Below are 19683 nucleotides of genomic sequence, written 5' to 3'. Positions count from 1 at the left end.
GCTTGGGCAATCCTCGTGCCTCAGCCTCCCAAATAGCTGTGACCACAGGTGTGTATCACCTCTCCCAGCTGATTTTTTATTATTTAGTCTCTTTTAGTGTAAAACAATTCCTCAACTTCTGATGTCAACTTTTTTGAGGCCACTTATTTTGTAGAATGTCCCTTAATTGGGGTTTGTATAATGAGTCCTCATGCTTGAATCAGGTTATGCATTTTTGATGGGAATAACACAGAAATGTTACTGTGCATCTTCTCAGTATATCATATCAGGAGATACATGGTATCAGCTTGTCCAAATACTAGTGATGTTAATATCGATCTGTTGGTTAAAGCAGTGTTCACTAGCCTTCTCCATTCTCAGGTTACTATTTTTTCCTTTCTGATTTATAGGTAATTAATATGGAGATGCACTGAGATTATGTTTATAATTATACTATTGCCATTCAGAATTTCACTCACTCAGTTTAGCATCCATTGACAATCCGTTGATAGCCGTTGACAGTTTATCTTCTTTCCCACTTATTCATTCATTTATTTGTATCAGTTTAAACTTATTAATTCTTATTTTATTCCATGCGATATGATCTATCTCTATTATTTATTTTCACACTTAAATTGTCCCAGAATTTTTGAGCAGTGGGAATGCCTGTGTTCTTTTTTTTGAAATGTCCTCATCATTTTTTAGCACTTCTTTACTTTCTGGCACAGCAAGATTTCTAGGCTCAGCATCTACTTTTATTGCCCCAGAATTGGAAGCAGTCTTTCTCTAAGAAGCCCTGGTTCTTTTTAGTGGAAAGTAATATTTAGAAACCAAGATCTGGATACTAGGTGTGCTCATTATTTCTAGTGTGTCGTGATTTATAATTTATATTAATTTTTTGTTTCCTTGGTCAAAAGAGTGTTTGAGGTGTCTTGCAAAAATGTGTAACTATAAAAATCTTAAAATACAAAAATTATGTTGAAAGGCAGGGTTATATAGTAAGATAAAGTCAGAGTGAGTTAGTCTAACATAGAATATGTCTGCTTTTAAAAAATAAGAAAGGAATTGGGGAAAGAGGTAAAGAAGGTGATACAAATTTAAGAAAATAATTTTATTTTAGATGGATAGGTGGCTAATTCTTGATGCCATTACAATGTAAAGTCATTATTTTAGTGAATGATTTCAGAAGATGATGGTAAATTCTGGTGATTTATCTCAACTATTTTAGATCAGTACATTATTTTTGGAACTGAAGATGGTATTTACACGCTGAATCTCAATGAGCTACATGAGGCAACGATGGAACAGGTAATTAGGCATTTTAATTCAAGAAATTAATTTAAACAAATTGAATAAAGAAGTGTCTTAATTTTAAATCAATCTGCGTAGGCCCCAATTTTAATTTTTATGATTTAAATATTTAAAGGGATAAAACTGTACTCTTTACATGTTCATGTTGAAAGATTTTTTTTCCTAAGGGTTTGATAATTACCTGAAAGTTAGAAAATAGTTATTTTTATACGATTTCAGAATGTTGGAATTTAAAAGATTAAAATAATGACAATGAGAGAATCTTAATTATCTTCTTTTTCTTAGTTATTTCCACGGAAGTGTACTTGGCTGTATGTTATCAATAATACTTTAATGTCATTATCAGGTATGTATGTGATGATGAAAAATAAACCATAGATAAGCAGAGAAATGTAATTTTAATATACACCATTTTTAAATGTTATTTGTAATTCTGGATGACTATAATCTAATATAGTAACTCTGGGACTTGTGGATATTTGCTACCCACCTAGAATGGGAAGAAACTTTGGGAAGGGATCCTGTCTTCAGTTAGGGCTGCACTTTCCAAACCCACCCAGCATCTAAACACCTGAAGGGTATCACAGTGCTTATCACTAGAGGCCGTTCCCTTCCACTCAGCCTCCTCCACTATCACTGTCACCACTCCTGGCCTCCTTTGGGAATTAACAGGAAAGAAGCAGAGGATCACACTATTTTCTTTCTCTGCGATCCTGAACAAGTCACTGTCTCTCAGCCTCGTTTATCTTAATTATAAAATGAGGATGATGGGGTAACAGTACAGCCTTATGAGGTTGTGAGAGTTAAATGAGATAATATCCAGAGTGCTTAGTAAACTGTAGAGTCTTATACAGATGTTTGCTGGTGAAATTCATGTTGTTCTGGACACACATTAACTATCTTGGACTGATTCTTTAAGGTCTTCTGAACAAGATTCCAGGGTAACCTCATTTTATTCTTTCTTGGTTATTATTAGGGGTGAATGGGTGGGTAGGTGGTGTTTTAGGCTTTTTTTTTTTTTTTTAATTCTTACCTATGAAAAAAATATTTTCTTATATTTTAGATTTAAATGACTACCAAGAAGTTTGCTGATTGCTTTCATTTTGGTAGTAGAGTACAAGATAGTTAATTATTATTTCTCTCTAGTAGAGATTTTTTAAGAATCTGTATATTTGAGCTAATAACACTGTTTATGGAGAGCATATTATTTGATTGTGTGTTAAATGGCTTCTAAAAAGCTGGAGTCCTCAAAAGAATATTTAATATATTTTAATTATGCTTCCCCAAAATCTTTTTTACTTTTGTTTGGTAAAATATTAATATGTTAATATTTTATATTACTGTTATGAAAATAAAGCCAATTCTGTTTGAGTTGACAATTATGAATTGTATCATATAAACTTTTCTCTAACTCTCTTACTGCTTATCCCTACTCATACTTGTCTTTGGAAATAAGCTTAAAAATTACACAGGGTACATCTTAAATAGCAACGCCCAATAGGAGGCATGTACATGTGTGTTTAGCTGCCTGGCTAGCTGGGTAGCAAACTATGTAGATTGGGGAAATGGAGAAAGGAAGGGTGTTTAATGTTTAGGCAGAATATTTCTGTTCTGAGAAAATACAGATAATTTTGTTGAGGATAAAACTGTGTATATGTGTGTGTATATATGTATGTTTTCTAATAATAAAAAGATAAATATTGTTTTGTATTATTATATTATCGTACCATATATAATGAGAAATCAGATGATGTTTACCATATCCATCCCTCTTACTTAATACAGCCATATTTTTTATTATATGGAATTGTAGCCCTGTTATCCTTGTATCATGGCTTATAATATTGGTTGCTTTTACTTTTTTAAGTATTTCCGTCTGTTATATTTAAGACTTCATTCACAATGATTTTTAATCCAAGGTAATTTGTTAAGTTATTGATAAATAGGTCTGTCCCAGAGAAATAATAATATAGCTTTATAGAATTTTCCATCTTGTATTAAAATAATCACATGTACATCATTGTAACTCAGTCCATAACATAAGATTTTGTACAACAATTTCTTTTTATGTGCTGGCATCATTAAGGTTTAGTCTGCCCAGATCACCTATTAGTACCTAATTTATATATTCTGAATTAAAATTATCTGTTAATTTAAAAAACATTTTATCTATTGTCTTTCAAAATAGTATTAACTGAGGGTTTTTTTGTGTGTGTTTTTCTATTTTGCTTGGCTTTTTGAACATTACTGGACTCCTCGTTTTAGAAGGTAATTATGTTTTCTTTTTCTCGAAAATTGTATTTCTCTGCTGTAAATGATTCTCAAAAAGGTAACATGTTTTTCTTTTATAGGAAAAACCTTTCAGCTCTACTCTCACAATCTTATAGCTTTGTTTGAACATGCCAAAAAACCAGGATTAGCTGCCCATATTCAAACTCACAGGTTTCCAGACCGAATACTACCAAGGTACAAAATATCATTTTGATTCTACTGAATGAGGGGAATTAGTGTTTATTTTAAAAATAGCCCGTATTTCTTGCCCAGTAAAAAACTATGTCTTAATTTTCAAAGGTAGTTTAAACTAAAGTGTATTATATCTGGAAAAGCTGAATGTTTTCTGAACTTGACCATGAGAATCAACTGTGGAAGTTTTATAATACAGACTGTCAGGCCCTTCCTCAGTCCTATAAGATGAGATAGTGTGGAGTTAGGATCCAAGACAGTTTTTTAAGCTCCTTTCTGTCTGATTCTGATGCAACTGATTTACAAATCATTGTGTTGTAACCACTACTGTAGAGTGCATTTATATCGTCTTACGTTTTCAGAAAATTCGCTTTAACAACAAAGATTCCTGATACAAAAGGCTGCCACAAATGTTGCATAGGTGAGTAAATGGTATTTCTCAAACTGAATGGTTAGAACTTTTAACATCTTTATAATTATCTGAAGAGTCATATGGAATCAAATAGGAAGGAGGGTAGGTTTTTAAAATTTGTTTTTAGTAAGAAGTTAAGCTGCCATTGAAGTACAAGAATATAGACAGACATGGCATAGAAATGCTTAGAGATAATAACCTTAGCGTTTTCTCAGAGCGTAGTGTTCCTAGAGTTTTTTAACCATAGTCCCTGAGGCTGTATCTTTGCTAATATTGTAACTTTCATTTATTTAATATTTGCCATCTACCAGTTACCACCCATGTTTTATGAACATGTTTACAGGAGTTGAGCCAACTATGCAGTTAGAGGGAACAGTTCACACAAGAACACCCTCACTTATGATACCAATTGCAAGTTAGGGGATTCCCAAAACTACCCCCAGAATAAAAAAATTCACTAGAAGGTATCACGGAACTGGAAGCAGTTATACTCATAGTTACGATTACAATTTAGAACAGGGAAAGAATATAGATTTAAATCATTACCGTTTAGAACAGGGAAAGAATATAGATTAAAATCATTACCGTTTAGAACAGGGAGAGAATATAGATTAAAATCAGCCAAGGGAAGAAGTACATAGGGCAGAGTCCAGGAAAAATACCAAACATGGAGCTTCTGTTGTCCTCTCCCTATGGTTAATGGATGGCGTTACTTTTCCAGCATTGGTGTGTGGCAGTACACACAACCATTGCAAACCACTGCCAACCACAAGCTTATTCGAGCCTCAATGTCCAGAGTTTTTATTGGGGCTTCATCACAAAGGCATGATTGATTGACCACCTTGCTGATCTCAGTATGCAGCCCCACTAAAGGTCATCTGATGTTACATGACCCAAAGCCCCCACCCAAAATCACATTTTTTGTATTTCTGGCATGACCAGCCCTCACGTTAAGACTATCGAGTGCAGCCAGTCCCCCCCCTGAATCATTATTGTTATATTATCCAGTGACCAGAGTCCCCCAGACAAAGACAGTCCTGTCAAGCATGACATTCCAAAGGCTTAGCAATTAGCTCCCAGAAGCAGGACAGAGACCAGACCTCTTTTTTGGGTGAGGTTAAGTTCTTTACTACATAATTATCTCATTTAACCCTTAAACAACTCCATAATACTGATTTTGTCACTAGTAAGTAACAGAGCTTAGGAATCAGATTCAGGTTCAATGACTTCAGATCTTAAGTTCCTAACTTCCTATTTATTCTTTTGTTTGATCAATGAATTTACACATTGATCTTTGTGCCACATAATAGTTTCACAGCATAGTCCATACTGTAAAACAAAAATGTTTAACCACAAATGTGCTATAAATATTATTTTTCTAGGGAGAATCATGTCAATATCTATTATCAGATTCCCAAGATCTGTGATGCACAAAAGGCCTAGAAACTTGCAATCTAAGATAAAAACTCATAAATAATACTTTAGAGTTTAATGCAAATAACTATTCTTATAATCAATGATTATAATTATTAATGGAAATCAAATTTGGGAGAAGGAAAGAGCAATATGAATTTTTATAGATTTGAGTCAAGGAGATTATATCATGATAAATTAATACATACAAGATGAATTATTTTCATCTTAAGTAGACATCTGTACACTACTATACCAAAACGAGGTGCATTTTAGTTGCCTCCTAGACCTTGTCAGAACTCATTCTTTGAGTTTACTAAGAAACAGCTTTTTGGGGAGGCTAAGATGGGAGGATCGGTTGAGTCCAGGAGTTCAAGACCAGCCTGGGAAACATAGTGAGACCCCAGCTCTTAAAAAAAAAAAAATTGAAAAATTAGCTGGGCATGGTGGCATACACCTATAGTCTCTGCTACTCAGGAGGCTGATGTGGGAGGATTGCTTGAGCCTGGGAGATTGAGGCTGCAGTTAGCTATTACTGTGCCACTGCATTCTAGCCTGAATGACAGAGCAAGACCCTGTCTCTTTAAAAAGAAAGAAGGAGGACGGGAGGGAGTGAGGAAGGGAAAAAAACAGCTTTTTAGGTTGCATGTTAGGTTGTTATTGTGCTTGTCAAAAGTTCTTATGTTTAACAACCTAGTATATGCAAGTTGTTTAGAAGTAAACATATATTATTTAAAATTGAGATAAGAAAGTAAAACGGAAAAGGCAATGAAGCCAAAAGAAAAGACACAGTCTTTTTTTATTTTCTGCCCACTCTTGTCACCCTGGTTAACAGATACAATGAAAGTATTCAGTATTTTGAGTGTGTCTGGGTTTTTTGTTGTTTATTTCTTTCCAGTCAGAAACCCTTACACGGGACATAAATACCTCTGTGGAGCTTTACAGTCTGGAATTGTTTTACTTCAGTGGTATGAGCCAATGCAGAAATTCATGTTGATAAAGGTATATATTATTTTGTTCACATTTTTTTCCTTTAGAAAACACTAGTGTATAACTGAAGCTAAAATTAGCAGATCCCAGTACTACTATCTAGGGTCAGAACATTTATAGTTATTTGTAGTTGTTTATTTGATTTAGGGGTTTTTGTGTTCTTAGGATTTACTCTTTAACTGATAATAAACTTCCAGAACCATCAGTCATAAAGATTAATATGGCTAATTATCTAAAACACATTTTTATAGAACATTCATCCTTCTTATCATCTTAGAGGTAATCCTTTTTAGAACTAGATAAATGAAGAAGATAGGAGTCTTTCTGTTGACTTCATTCAACAGTGGTATGAATGGGGAGATTGTTTCTGAATTATGGCTCTATTGTTTATTTTTTTTGCAGCACTTTGATTTTCCTTTGCCAAGTCCTTTGAATGTTTTTGAAATGCTGGTGATACCTGAACAGGAATACCCTATGGTCTGTGTAGCTATTAGCAAAGGCACTGAATCGAATCAGGTAGTTCAGTTTGAGACAATCAATTTGAACTCTGCATCTTCATGGTTTACAGAAATTGGTGCAGGTAAGTATTTTTTACCTTATGTTAGAATATTGATATTTTTGCCTATAAAAGAAGCAAAACACCACCTATAAAAGAAGCAAAACACCAGTGTGGGCTCTTTTAAATATTCAAAACATAGTTTCCCAAGTAAGCCCATAGAACCGTGTACGTATATTTATGATCTCTATTTGCCAGAGGTAGTTTGATACAAATTATTTAAACAAAGGAAATTTTTAATGATTCCTGACAGTGAAAAGTCTTGGTTCTTACCAGTGAATCTTTGGACTTGCTAAGTAAATACACTTTCTAAGCAGTTCTTAAAATTTTATCAACTTCTCAAGCCTCAAGCAAAGAGCTTCACTTATCCTGTTTTATCCTGTCTTCCCCGCTCACTTCTTAGAATCAGTGAATATGGCTTTCAGACCTGAATAGAAGCTTCTTAGGTGTTGCTTCCGAGCCTTTCCATTTAAATCAGACATATCTCAGTGAAAGATCTGAAAAAAATGGGAAGTTTATTCCTAGACTTTAAAATTAGAACAAATCATTCAATAAATCATTTTTTAAATCTGCATAATATGTGAAGTGGGTGAGGTGGGGCCTCCATTTTGCTAGTTTCCTGTTTGTTGTGCTGGTGTATTTGGTCATTTATAATCCAGGTTTATTAGGCCATTTTTACATATGCCAAGCAAGCTTTAGTTATGGCTATTTCATTACTCACCACTGTTGTATTCTTTACCGCCTTTTGAAGAAGTCTGTTACATATATTATAAGTTTGATGCTTAATGCTTCTTATTAAATAACCTTTGGCTTTTGATCATTTATAGGCTAAGTTACAAGAACTCATTATAATATAGAACCTACGCTAAATTCACTTTCAACATAAGAATCAGTATGAACCAGTGATACCCTGGTAAATGTCTAACAACAGGCTCTTGAGGTGCAACCATTTGTTAGAGTTGCCTATTTTTTGTGGTACAAATACTCCACCCATGGCCAATTTCAAACTACCAACCTGATGTCATTTGGCTCACAAAATTCCTGAAAGTTTAACTCAGTACAAGCCAGCTCCAGCATGCACTGGTCTATAAAACATACTCTTTATGGAAGAGGTCACATTATGTACCCTTCTACCTCCACCTGCACTCTGCCTTTTAAGTCTATTGATCAATGCTTTAGGTTGAGTTGGATGTATGCCTGCTGTTACAGCTAACAGAAAAGGTACAAATGCATTGCTTTATTATCGTGAGATATAAACTGCCCAAATAGAAATATTTCCCCAGGCTGGGCACAGTGGCTCACACCTATAATCCCAGCACTTTGGGAGGCCAAAGTGGGTGGATCACCTGAGGTCAGGAGTTCGAGACCAGCCTGACCAACATGGTAAAACCCCATCTGTACTAAAAATACAAACTTAGCCGGGCGTGGTGGTGCATGTCTATAATCCCAGCTACTAGGGAGGCTGAGGCAGGAGAATCGCATGAACCTGGAAGGCAGAGGTTGCAGTGAGCCGAGATCGCACCATTGCACTCCAGCCTGGGCAACAAGAACGAAACTCCGTCTCAAAAAAAAAGAAAGAAAGAAATATTTCCCTGTTCTTATTGCTCAAAGGAAAGGTTATGGATCAGTTTATTTAAAGACAAGTTTTGACTGACAGCCCAATTTTTTTTTTTTGCTCATCAGCATGGTATAAAGCAGGTCATTTAATACAACTATTTAATGTATATTTGCGACCACTTTCTTCTGGATTGTATATTAGAAGGTTATATTGTTCAAGGCAAGAGTTCATTGAGTCCTGTTTTTGAGTTCCTTTTGGGGTATGTTTGAGTTTGCGTTTTTGTTTTGTTTTGTTTTTTTTGAGAGTTTTGTTGTTCGCTTTGTTTTTTAATGCGTGAGGTATGCTATTCTACCTACTTTTAACATTGTCTTGGCTAAAATTAAAGCAGACCCCCAACTACTGTCTGACCTGGGGTCAAGGCTGTTTAAAGACCCAGATTACTTCCTGAGGGAGTAAAGACCCAAATTACTGCCTGAGGGTAATCATTGAGGTCACCTTCAGGCAGAGGTGAGGCAATCTTTCTAGTCCAGCACTTTGTCCTCATTAGGTTTCCCCATTTTTACAAGTGATTTGTTAATCCAACTCCTAGCTGTGTTCATTGTTGAACAAACAGGCTATGCCTTGAACTGGCAAGTTATAACATTAAAATAAACTCCTATTCAAGACTCTTTTAGGCTCAGTCTGATTTATTATTGCTATATCCTTATCTCCAAGGATGGTGCTTAGCATATGGTCAGCACTCAGTAAATATCTGTTGAATGAGTGCCTGAACATAGAGTAGCTAAGAAAAACTATTTTTGAAGTGTTACCTGAGGGACAGTTTATCGATTCTGTAGATATGGATTCTTCACCATGTATAAGCTTTAGAAGGTCCACAAACACCCCAAAATATTATATAAAATTCTGTGTTTATGTTTGAATGTGCAGTTTTCAAGGGAGACAATGCATAGGCTTCCCAAAGAGGTATAGTTAAGAAGGACTGCTCTGTTGGTGGGACTGTAAACTAGTTCAACCATTGTGGAAGTCAGTGTGGCGATTCCTCAGGGATCTAGAACTAGAAATACCATTTGACCCAGCCATCCCATTACTGGGTATATACCCAAAGGACTATAAATCATGCTGCTATAAAGACACATGCACACGTATGTTTATTGCAGCATTATTCACAATAGCAAAGACTTGGAACCAACCCAAATGTCCAACAACGATAGACTGGATTAAGAAAATGTGGCACATATACACCATGGAATACTGTGCAGCCATAAAAAATGATGAGTTCATATCCTTTGTAGGGACATGGATGAAATTGGAAATCATCATTCTCAGTAAACTATCGCAAGAACAAAAAACCAAACACCACATATTCTCACTCATAGGTGGGAATTGAACAATGAGAACACATGGACACAGGAAGGGGAACATCACACTCTGGGGACTGTTGTGGGGTGGGGGAAGGGGGGAGGGATAGCCTTGGGAGATATACCTAATGCTAGATGACGAGTTAGTGGGTGCAGCGCACCAGATGGCACATGTATACATATGTAACTAACCTGCACATTGTGCACATGTACCCTAAAACTTAAAGTATAATAATAAATAAATAAATGAAAAAGATAAAACCCATAGAAAAATAAGCAAAGTACTTAAAAACAGTATGTTTGTGTTGAATCTCATTTATAAACATGAAAGTATGTGAAAGAAAACTTGTATAAATCAGTGCAATGAAATATTTACCCAAAGAACATTTTAAGTTATATTGATTTCCACTATTTCCTAATTAGGTGAAAGTTGCCTCCTTCAATTGCATGTTTGCCCGTGGCCTTGGGGAAACATGTACTTTTTACAAGGAAATGGGGGAAGCAGGCTCTGACTCTTAGGCTTCTAAGTAGGAATTCTGTTCAAGGAATAAGAAGAGAAAGGAATATGTTATTATGAGTGCCCTCACTCCGGCAAATAGCTGTGCTCATTACCACTCACTTTCAGTTTCCCTCACACAGTCATGAATGATGCTATCAAAATTTTTATCAGGCCCTAATTCTACTTTTCCTAATTTTGGTCACAGCTTGCCTGGATTTAGGACATAAAGAGCTTAGAAACTCTTAATTTTAATATTAGAAATGTAGCTCAATCCTATATCAGAAAGTTTATAAAACCCTTTTAGATAATAATGATCAGTTATAATTTATTTTCATAGAAAAACATATTCTAAGATGCTCTATACAATTGTTTTTACACTGAATTGTTTTACTGAATGGTGCCTGTATTGAAGGCACTATCAGAAAGGGCACATTGAAGTTGAGGTAACTTCAAAAGGTAGTGAATACCTGCTATTTGGCAATCCTCTTTTCTGCCTGCCCCCAATCCGCCATTTGAAGGAAAAGTCATACAATGAATGCGTCTGCGTTAGGAAAAGTACTTTTAAGAATGTGGCCCTGTCTCAGTGCCCTAAGCTTGTGACCTCAGTGTCTCTAGAGAGTTCTGTATTAGAAATCACAGTGGCCAATTAGCAATTTTTCTTTAAAATTAGTGGTCACCAAGTTCTTTGTAAATATACAGCTAAATGAATGTAGTTGGGCATGTTTAACTCTTAAAAGTTCTAAGAGAATGAAAGGTAACCTAGATGACATTTTGTAATCAGAAAGAAGTACTTCTAATGGAGCAACTCAGGTTAAGGACTCTTCTGTATTTGTCTTAGTATATATGTGTTCATATATATATATATGTGTGTGTGAATATGTTCAGAAGTATGAAATGTCTGTGTAGTACATTTATTATCACTATATTCCTTAAATCAGGTTGATTGGTGATGTTTTTAAAATTCTTCAATAAAAGCACATACATTTAAAAAAAAAAAGGACTGCTCTAAATAATCTAAAATCTTTTCTTAGATTCAGCTAGACCATTGAAACAATCTGAGTGCTTAAAATGCATTGTTTTATCAAAAAAATTTTTAATGTTATTACATCTGTCAGCAGATGTTAGAAGCAGCCCTTTAAATATCAGCAAAACGATGAGAGTTGTATCCTGCAAAGATGTTCTTGACAATATTGTTCATTATGTTACTCAGTGTCCTCTTTGTAAAAGAACTCCCACCCACCTGTAAACACATACCTATACCAGGAAAATTTCTGTCTTACTATAGATTCATTAATCCTGTGCCCTTTTGAATCACTGGCTAATTTTTAATTTAGGTTTGCTGTGATTCACCCAACTGATCGTGTTTCTATCTCCCATTGGCTATATAAAATGCAGAGCAAAATCGAGCCATTGTGTATAGCATGCATGTTACTTTTCCTCCTCATATTTTACCTTTGCTTCATTTTATTTTTGTGACTCACCTTTGTAGATCTAGCTGAGGCTTTAATTAAAGGCAATACTGAGGTTTTTTTCAGCTGAGTTAGCCATGCTTAGGACATATTTGTCCTCTTAAATTGATTTACATGCATTTTTTGAAAGATAACATCACAAAATATAAATTCTGTGTTAAATTTCAAAGATCAATTTTAAGTCACAGCAAAAGTCAGAATTTATGTTTATTTTCTAGGCTCTAGGTTTTAAAAGTATAATTGTAACCTTGTTTTTTACTCCCTAAGGCAGCCAGCAGTTAGATTCCATTCATGTAACACAGTTGGAGAGAGATACCGTTTTAGTGTGTTTAGACAGTAAGTACTATTTTTAATTTTATTTTGAGTATACTACTTGATAAAGCAATCTTTTTATTCTGTTAAACCATAATTCAAGATTTTTACTATTTTTACTAAAAATGTTACTTATCATGTGTAATTTGTAAGCAAAAAAAATCACCTCTTATGGCTAAATAGTTGAGCACCAAGGTAGCCATTTTTAAAGAAGCATACATTTTTAAAAATGAGAGTGTAAATATTCAGTATATACTATATAAAAAATAATAGCAGAATTGCCATTTGCCGATGGAGGCACTCTTACAGTATTTTTTGCCATTTGGCATACTTGACTCAAGATAAATAGTTGAACTTTATTAAGAATATTATTTGATATCCATGTAAAATCCACATATATCGAGTTACATTTATTTAAGCAGATTTGCATGTCCAGTCTTGACTTGTTTTTTTTTTTAAGAATTTGTGAAAATTGTAAATCTACAAGGAAAATTAAAATCAAGTAAGAAACTGGCCTCTGAGTTAAGTTTTGATTTTCGCATTGAATCTGTAGGTAAGTCTCCTTTTTTTCATAAATCAGTTTGCGATACTTAATGATTATTAAAATTCATTCTGTACTTAGGGTTGTCTAGACCAGCACTGTCTCACAGAAATTTCTGTAAAGGTAGAAATGTTCTACGCCTGTAATCCCAGCACTTTGGGAGGCCAAGGTGGGCAGATCACAAGGTCAGGAGTTCAAGACCAGACTGGCCAACATGGAGAAACCCCGTCTCTACTAAAAATACTAAAATTAGCTGGGCATGCTGGCGGGTGCCTGTAATCCCAACTACTTGGGAGGCTGAGGCAGGAGAATCGCTTGAACCCGCGAGGCAGAGGTTGCAGTGAGCTGAGATCATGCCATTGCATTCCAGCCTGGGCAACAAGAGCAAGAAAAAAAAAAAAAGATAGAAATGTTCTCTATCTGTGCTCTTAAATACAGTAGTGATTAAACATATATGGCTGTTAAGCACCTGAAACATGATTAGTGCTACATTTTCATTTTTTAGATTTTAATTCAAATTTTAATGTAAATAACAACATGTGGCTTCTTGCTCTCATATTGCACAGTGCAGGTTCAGACCATCATAAATCTTTTATTGTTTCCTGAATATTTAAAACTTGTAATCACTTTTAACATTTCTGTTCATTATTCCCTTTGCTGCATTAAGTGAATTATACTTCCCCCAATTCTTTCCCAATCAGGAAGGTATTTGTGTGATGTGATAACAGTGTTAGATATGCCATAATTCTTTGCCATGTAAGATTCTGGGTGGTGTGTGTTGATATTACTGCTTTTGGATCTATTTTTATATAAATAGCTAGTTCTCACAGGACTTGTAAACTTTTATGCCATTTAATTTGCTTCCTTGTCAACGAATGTTTTACTCTCTAATACTCATTGGTTTTATGATGAAAATTATTACAATTTATTATTGTTTGCATGCTCATTGATCATATGTCAGTATCTTCCCCAGGAGTGACAGAACTTGTGAAAAAAATGATGAATGGAAACATTTTTAAACATTTCATGATATGATTCTACCATAAATCAAAGGCACTAAAATGAAGTTGGTAATTTTTATTTGGGCCATAAAAAATAACATGTACTTTATAATTACATATTTTTAAAAACACGATTTTCATTACTTAGTTTTTTATTTTTAAGAAACATTTTAATATGTATTTCTCAATTGGAGTTTTATCCACAAAATGTTTGTGCCTCTGTGTGACATTTTACATGAAAATAGTTTGCTTATGATTGGGAAATTTAATTTATTAAAGCAGAAAACCTAAACTTTCTGTAAATGTCAGGACAAAAGAAATTTTGGAAACTAGTTTCTTCTTTTACTCCTTATATTACATGCCAATTTGGATTTAACATTTTTGAGAGATATTCTGACATAGGAATCCTTAATTCCTCTTCACTTTCATTGAAACACACTGATACCTCAACTTTTTCAGATGTGCCAAATTATCTTCGTAATTTTAATTGTTACACAAAAGTTTGTTCCTCCTAGGCTACCATCTTTTCTTGCCAGTAAACCTTGGAATAATTACAGGAATCCTCCTGGGGAAAAAAAAAATGCCTTTACAATACCTCTTAAAAATAAAATCAGTAACTAGGTTTTTTATTTGTCACAGTTAGTGAAACACATGTGATTTGTCATTGTCAAATACTTTTATTTTTATTGAGCTTAATTATGTTCCCAGAACATTCTTACATTAACTTTTTACAAAAAGTTAACAGTCTAATAAAACAGTTAATTTTCAATTACTTTCCTCCATCACTTTTAATTATGCTTTTCTAACTCTAATACTTACTTGTAATGGTTAAATACTAAGAATTTTATGTAAGAATTGACTCACAGATCCTAAATATTCAATGTGTGGTTAAATGTTGGATTGTGGGGCAGGTTTATTTTATTTTATTTTTTATTTATTTATTTTGTTTGAGACGGAGTCTCGCTCTGTCGCCCAAGCTGGAGTGAAGTGACGTGATCTCGGCTCACTGCAGCCTCCACCTCTGGGGTTCAAGCAATTCTCCCGTTTCAGCGTCCTGAGTAGCTGGGGCTACAGGCGCAGGCCACCACACCTGGCTAATTTTTGTATTTTTGTAGAGACAGGGTTTCACCATACTGGTCAGGCTGGTCTCCATCTCCTGACCTCAGGTGATCCACCCGCCTCGGCCTCCCAAAGTGCTGAGGTTACAGGGATGAGCCACTGCTCCCGGCCAGGTTTATTTTTTAAAATTTCTTTTGTTACAGGGAAAATATGAACATAAAAAATGCCTGTTTAAAGCTACTTCTGAATATGTAACAGTATTTAAACAACAATGCTTTTAATGCAAAAACCCAGTTATATATGTTTTTATGATTTTATTCATTTAAGACAAAAGATACACTGTATCTTTTGTATGAAAGAAATGAATATGCCAACATCCACCTTATCAGAAGTTAGTTCATGTTTAAATGAACGGCTTTTATATGTATCTTTGAAGGCTTGCATAACCCTACCTCAGTAAATTACTTGAACTTAGGCATGTCTTAGCCACAAAAATGTTGAGAAATCGTGGTCTAGACAGTGGAATTTTGCACTAGACACTTGAATAGGCTTATATTATTTATTAAAAGTAGAGAAAATTTATAGTGAAATGCTCTGTGCTTTATATTAGTTTCACTTCTCCCTTATCATTTTTAGTATGCCTTCAAGACAGTGTGTTGGCTTTCTGGAAACATGGGATGCAGGGTAAAAGCTTCAAGTCAGATGAGGTAAGCCTTCTCAGATTACCTCCACTGACTCCCACTAACAATTTTAAATGTCGAAGCACTCGTTTTATGCATTTCCTCTCTGAACCTACATTACTGTGTTTAGTGCTTTTAATGCTATGAACTGGTAGAACAAAAAAGCCAGTATTTTCCCTTCAACTATGTTCACTTCTGTATCATAGTTCAAAATTCTCAGTGGCCACCAGGAATTGCAAAATATAAGTTCATGCAATTTCATTTATCTAATTTGTAATTTGTAAATATGGTTGCTAAGCTTGTAAAACTTTTCTAAATTTATTAAGTGTTTTCCATAATCTATAAATATCTGGCTTCTTTTTAAATATATTTTAAAATCTTAATTAATACATAATGGAGCATAAGAATAAGGGAATCTAAGAAAATTGACTCATTTAGTAACTATTGAGTACCAACTATGTTCAAGACACTATTATTGTAAATAATATCAAACTTTAAATAATACCTACTGTGTTCCAGGCACTTTACAAATATTTGCTTATTTCAGGCTCAAAATAATCCAGTAGAAGTAGATACTATTCATATTGCCATTTTTACAGCTACAGAGTGGTTAAGTAACTTGCCCAGAGTTACATAACTAGTGAAGTGGAAGAGTCTGGATTTGAAGGGTCTCTTTAAATCACTTCTAGCTGAGATAATTACGTTTCATGCAGGAGATGGGATTTGGGCCTCCAACTTGAGGAATGAGTCCTACTAGCTAAGATGATACTAACAGAGACATTTCACATTTACGTGAATACTTGTGTGATTCTTCTAACTGTGGCCTAACAAGTTTGTGAACTTACTTAAAGCTCAAAAACTTCTTCTGTTTGCATTTACCTTTAGTTTTATCCACACTCTTACTTATATATAAATGAATATTCCTACCTCTTATATGAATGCAGAATTAGAATGCTTCCAGGAGGAAATGACGTAAATCAGCTGTCTTTGAATATATAAGTTTATCTAGTTACTGATACGTGTCACTAAATGTCACCAAGTCCCTGCACTTGATGAAACCTACAGTCCTACTTATTATCATATGGTTAATTATTCTTAAATGCTATTTTCATTATGTCACTCCTATGGTTAGAAATCTACAGAAGGTCCTTGTTTCTTACTGTATCAAATATTGATTCCATTTCCGAAATATCTATTTTTAACTCTTTTTTTTTTTTTTTTTTGAGATGGAGTCTCACACTGTCGCCCAGGCTGGAGTGCAGTGGCACAATCTCAGCTCACTGCAACCTCCACCTCCTGGGTTCAAGCGATTCTCCTGCCTCGGCCTCCTGAGTAGCTGGGATTACAGGCATGCACCAACACACCCAGCTAATTTTTGTATTTTTAGTAGAGATGGGATTTCACCGTGTTGGCCAGGCTGGTCTCAAACTTCTGACCTCACGTGATCCACCTGCCTTGGCCTCCCAAAGTGCCGGGATTACAGATGTGAGCCCCACACCCGGCCTATTTTTAATTCGTCTTGATTACCTTTTTTTCAGTTTATGTTCTCATCCTTCAACTTCGGCCTAGCTAAAGTCTTGACCTCTTTCATAAAGTAATACTCAGTCATTCCAGGCACAATGATTAGAACATCTCTGAAATTAATACTCTGAAAAATCAGCTCCAACTAGTATAACACCTAATTTATTTTCTGATTCAAGCTTTTTTTTTTTTTTAACTTACTTTATATCTACACTATCTTAGTGTGGGTTCCTCTAAAAGTAGACCCTAAGACAAGGACTCAAATACAGATAGTGTATTTGGGAATAGATTCCAGAAGACAAGTGATGGAATGAGGAATGGAGAATAAAGAGGGGCAAAAAGCCAATAAAGAACATATTAATAATCTAGTTCCCACTAAGAGCAACTGGGGCTTAATCCAGTAGGGACCACTGAGGAATGGGGTAAAATACACCTCAGAATTGACTCATTTGTAGATGACGAGGCTTGAGCATTTATGCAGCAACTGCTGTCCCATGTTGGTTAAGGCCTGCCCCCAGGTATACAAACTGCGGGCACTTTGGCATAGTACCTGCACATGGCTGAGCACCCTCTGCAGCTTTGTAGAAAACAGAGTATACAGGGTCTTGCTCTGTTGCCCAAGCTGGAATGCAGTGGTGCAATCATAGTTCACTGTATCCTTGAACTCCTGGGCTCAAGCGATCCTCCTACTTCAGCCTTCTGAGCAGCTAGGACTACAGGCATGCACCACTGTGCCCAGTGCCTGTTTTTTATTTTATAAATTTTTATTTTATAAAAAATATAAAAAAATTTAAATGTTTTTGTAGAGACAGGGTCTCACTTTGTTGCCCAGGCTGGTCTCAACTCCTGACCTCAAGCCTTGGCCCCCAAAGGAGCTCTGCAGTCCAACAAACCTGTATTCAAGTCTTGAGTCTACCCATTATATGAGATTGAACAACTTATTTAACCTCTTGGAGTCTTAGTTTCTTCTTCAATGATATGAGAATTATAATGCATATCACAAAGAGTTCTTCTAAGTAGAGTACCTGACCCATACTAGATGTTCCATAAATGTGGGTTCATTTCTAATAATATGCAATCAAAAAACTTACTAAAATTTCTTTTATTTGAGGAATTAAGTCTACCAAAAAATATTTATTGTGTTAATAATTGCTCTAAATTAATTTTAAATTATTATTAAGGCAATATGGGGAGTAAGATGTTACTGATAGGTATTTTTCTTTCCTAGGTTACCCAGGAGATTTCAGATGAAACAAGAGTTTTCCGCTTATTAGGATCAGACAGGTAATAGTTTGGTTGTATTAATTTAATTACCAAAGGAGTTCAAAGATCATACTCTTAATTATACTGTCAGTCTGTAATTGTTTCAAACAAAACTCTTAGAAGCTCATTGACTTAGATAAATTTCTCTGTGTCTTTACTGAGAGAATTAGTAATATTTTAATAAGTTAACTAAGCAACCTTTTGTCAGTGTGAGGATTGTTATTCTAGAGACAGTTATATTCAACTGAGACAAAATGTGTTGATATAGATGTTGATGTCCCTGGTACTATGAGAGCTATTTCGGGCCCGTTTGTCTTCATTTCTTCGTGGTGTGCTGCCTTCCATTAACTATTAGGAATATGTACCTCTTGATGATATTTGCTTTTATATTAGAAAATGCCTGATTCAGTTTCTAAAGTTAATCTAAGTTAAAAAGAATTATATGGTCTCTTTTTACCCCAAATAAAAGACAAGTTGCAAAACTGTCATCTTATGAAAAAAATGTAGTAGCTGTAGCTTTTGATTTCCAAAATCTACTGCCTACTTCCTTTTTTCTTTTTTTTTTAAGACGGTCTCACTCTGTCGCTCAACTGTCTACTTCTATAGCTAATAAAATACCCATTCCTTCCTCTTTTCCCACCAAAAGTTGTTACTAAAGCAAAATTGGCTATAGTGGTATGCATTAGTCCTGAGACAAGGATTGGGAACCTCTGGTCTTCAGGTTCACATTGCTTAAGTTTTAGATACTTGAGGAAGGAGGGGGAAATGGAGTTATAACTCCATAAAAATTTTGAAGAGAGTTTTATAGGAGAACAGGAATTTTCAAAAAGTGATGACTACCTTAGTGAATAGAAAAGGTAAGCCCACAAAGCATGGCAACTTAGTAAGTCGTCCAACCAACAAAAAGAGAATTTGAGGATCATCTGGTAAATGACTCTAGAACTAAAATGAGAGGCTCTTTGCTTCTCCAGGAAGGGCTGAGAAAAGAACTGTGGGCCGGGCACAGTGGCTGATGCCTGTAATTCCAGCACTTTGGGAGGCCGAGGCAGGTGAATCAGCTGTCTCTACTAAAAATAGAAAAAGTAGCCAGGTATGGTGGCGTGTCCCTGTAATCCCAGCTACTCGGAAGGTTGAAGCAGGAGAATTGCTTGAACCCAGGAGGCGGAGGTTGCAGTGAGCCAAGATCGCACCACTGCACTTCAGCCTGGGCGACAAAGCAAGACTCTGTCTAAAAAAAAAAAAAAAGAATTGTGGATCATCCATTGATCCTGGTGTAGATAATCCTTTAATGAGACCAA

General features: G+C 35.1%; 1 protein-coding gene across 5 annotated transcripts in view; it reads left to right on the top strand.

The window, feature by feature from the left end:
* MAP4K5 (mitogen-activated protein kinase kinase kinase kinase 5) overlaps positions 1-19683 on the top strand; it is a 116841-nt gene that overhangs the window by 90970 nt on the left and 6188 nt on the right. For 3 of the 5 annotated variants that reach the window (XM_055097565.2, XM_055097564.2, XM_055097567.2), the window contains 10 exons: positions 1208-1287; positions 1576-1636; positions 3642-3756; positions 4116-4174; positions 6477-6580; positions 6971-7148; positions 12276-12344; positions 12781-12873; positions 15558-15628; positions 18351-18406. In XM_055097565.2, coding sequence (XP_054953540.1) covers positions 1208-1287; positions 1576-1636; positions 3642-3756; positions 4116-4174; positions 6477-6580; positions 6971-7148; positions 12276-12344; positions 12781-12873; positions 15558-15628; positions 18351-18406 — 886 coding nt within the window. Of the gene's footprint in view, positions 1-1207; positions 1288-1575; positions 1637-3641; positions 3757-4115; positions 4175-6476; positions 6581-6970; positions 7149-12275; positions 12345-12780; positions 12874-15557; positions 15629-18350; positions 18407-19683 lie in introns of those variants that run through there. The other 2 variants (XM_063596198.1, XM_063596199.1) reach the window with 2 other exon arrangements.

This window comes from Pan paniscus, chromosome 15, assembly GCF_029289425.2.
Source record: "Pan paniscus chromosome 15, NHGRI_mPanPan1-v2.0_pri, whole genome shotgun sequence".
Taxonomy (NCBI): Eukaryota; Metazoa; Chordata; class Mammalia; order Primates; family Hominidae; genus Pan; species Pan paniscus.
Note: the sequence above shows the minus strand (reverse complement) of the source record. Positions and strands in the feature narration are given on the sequence as shown.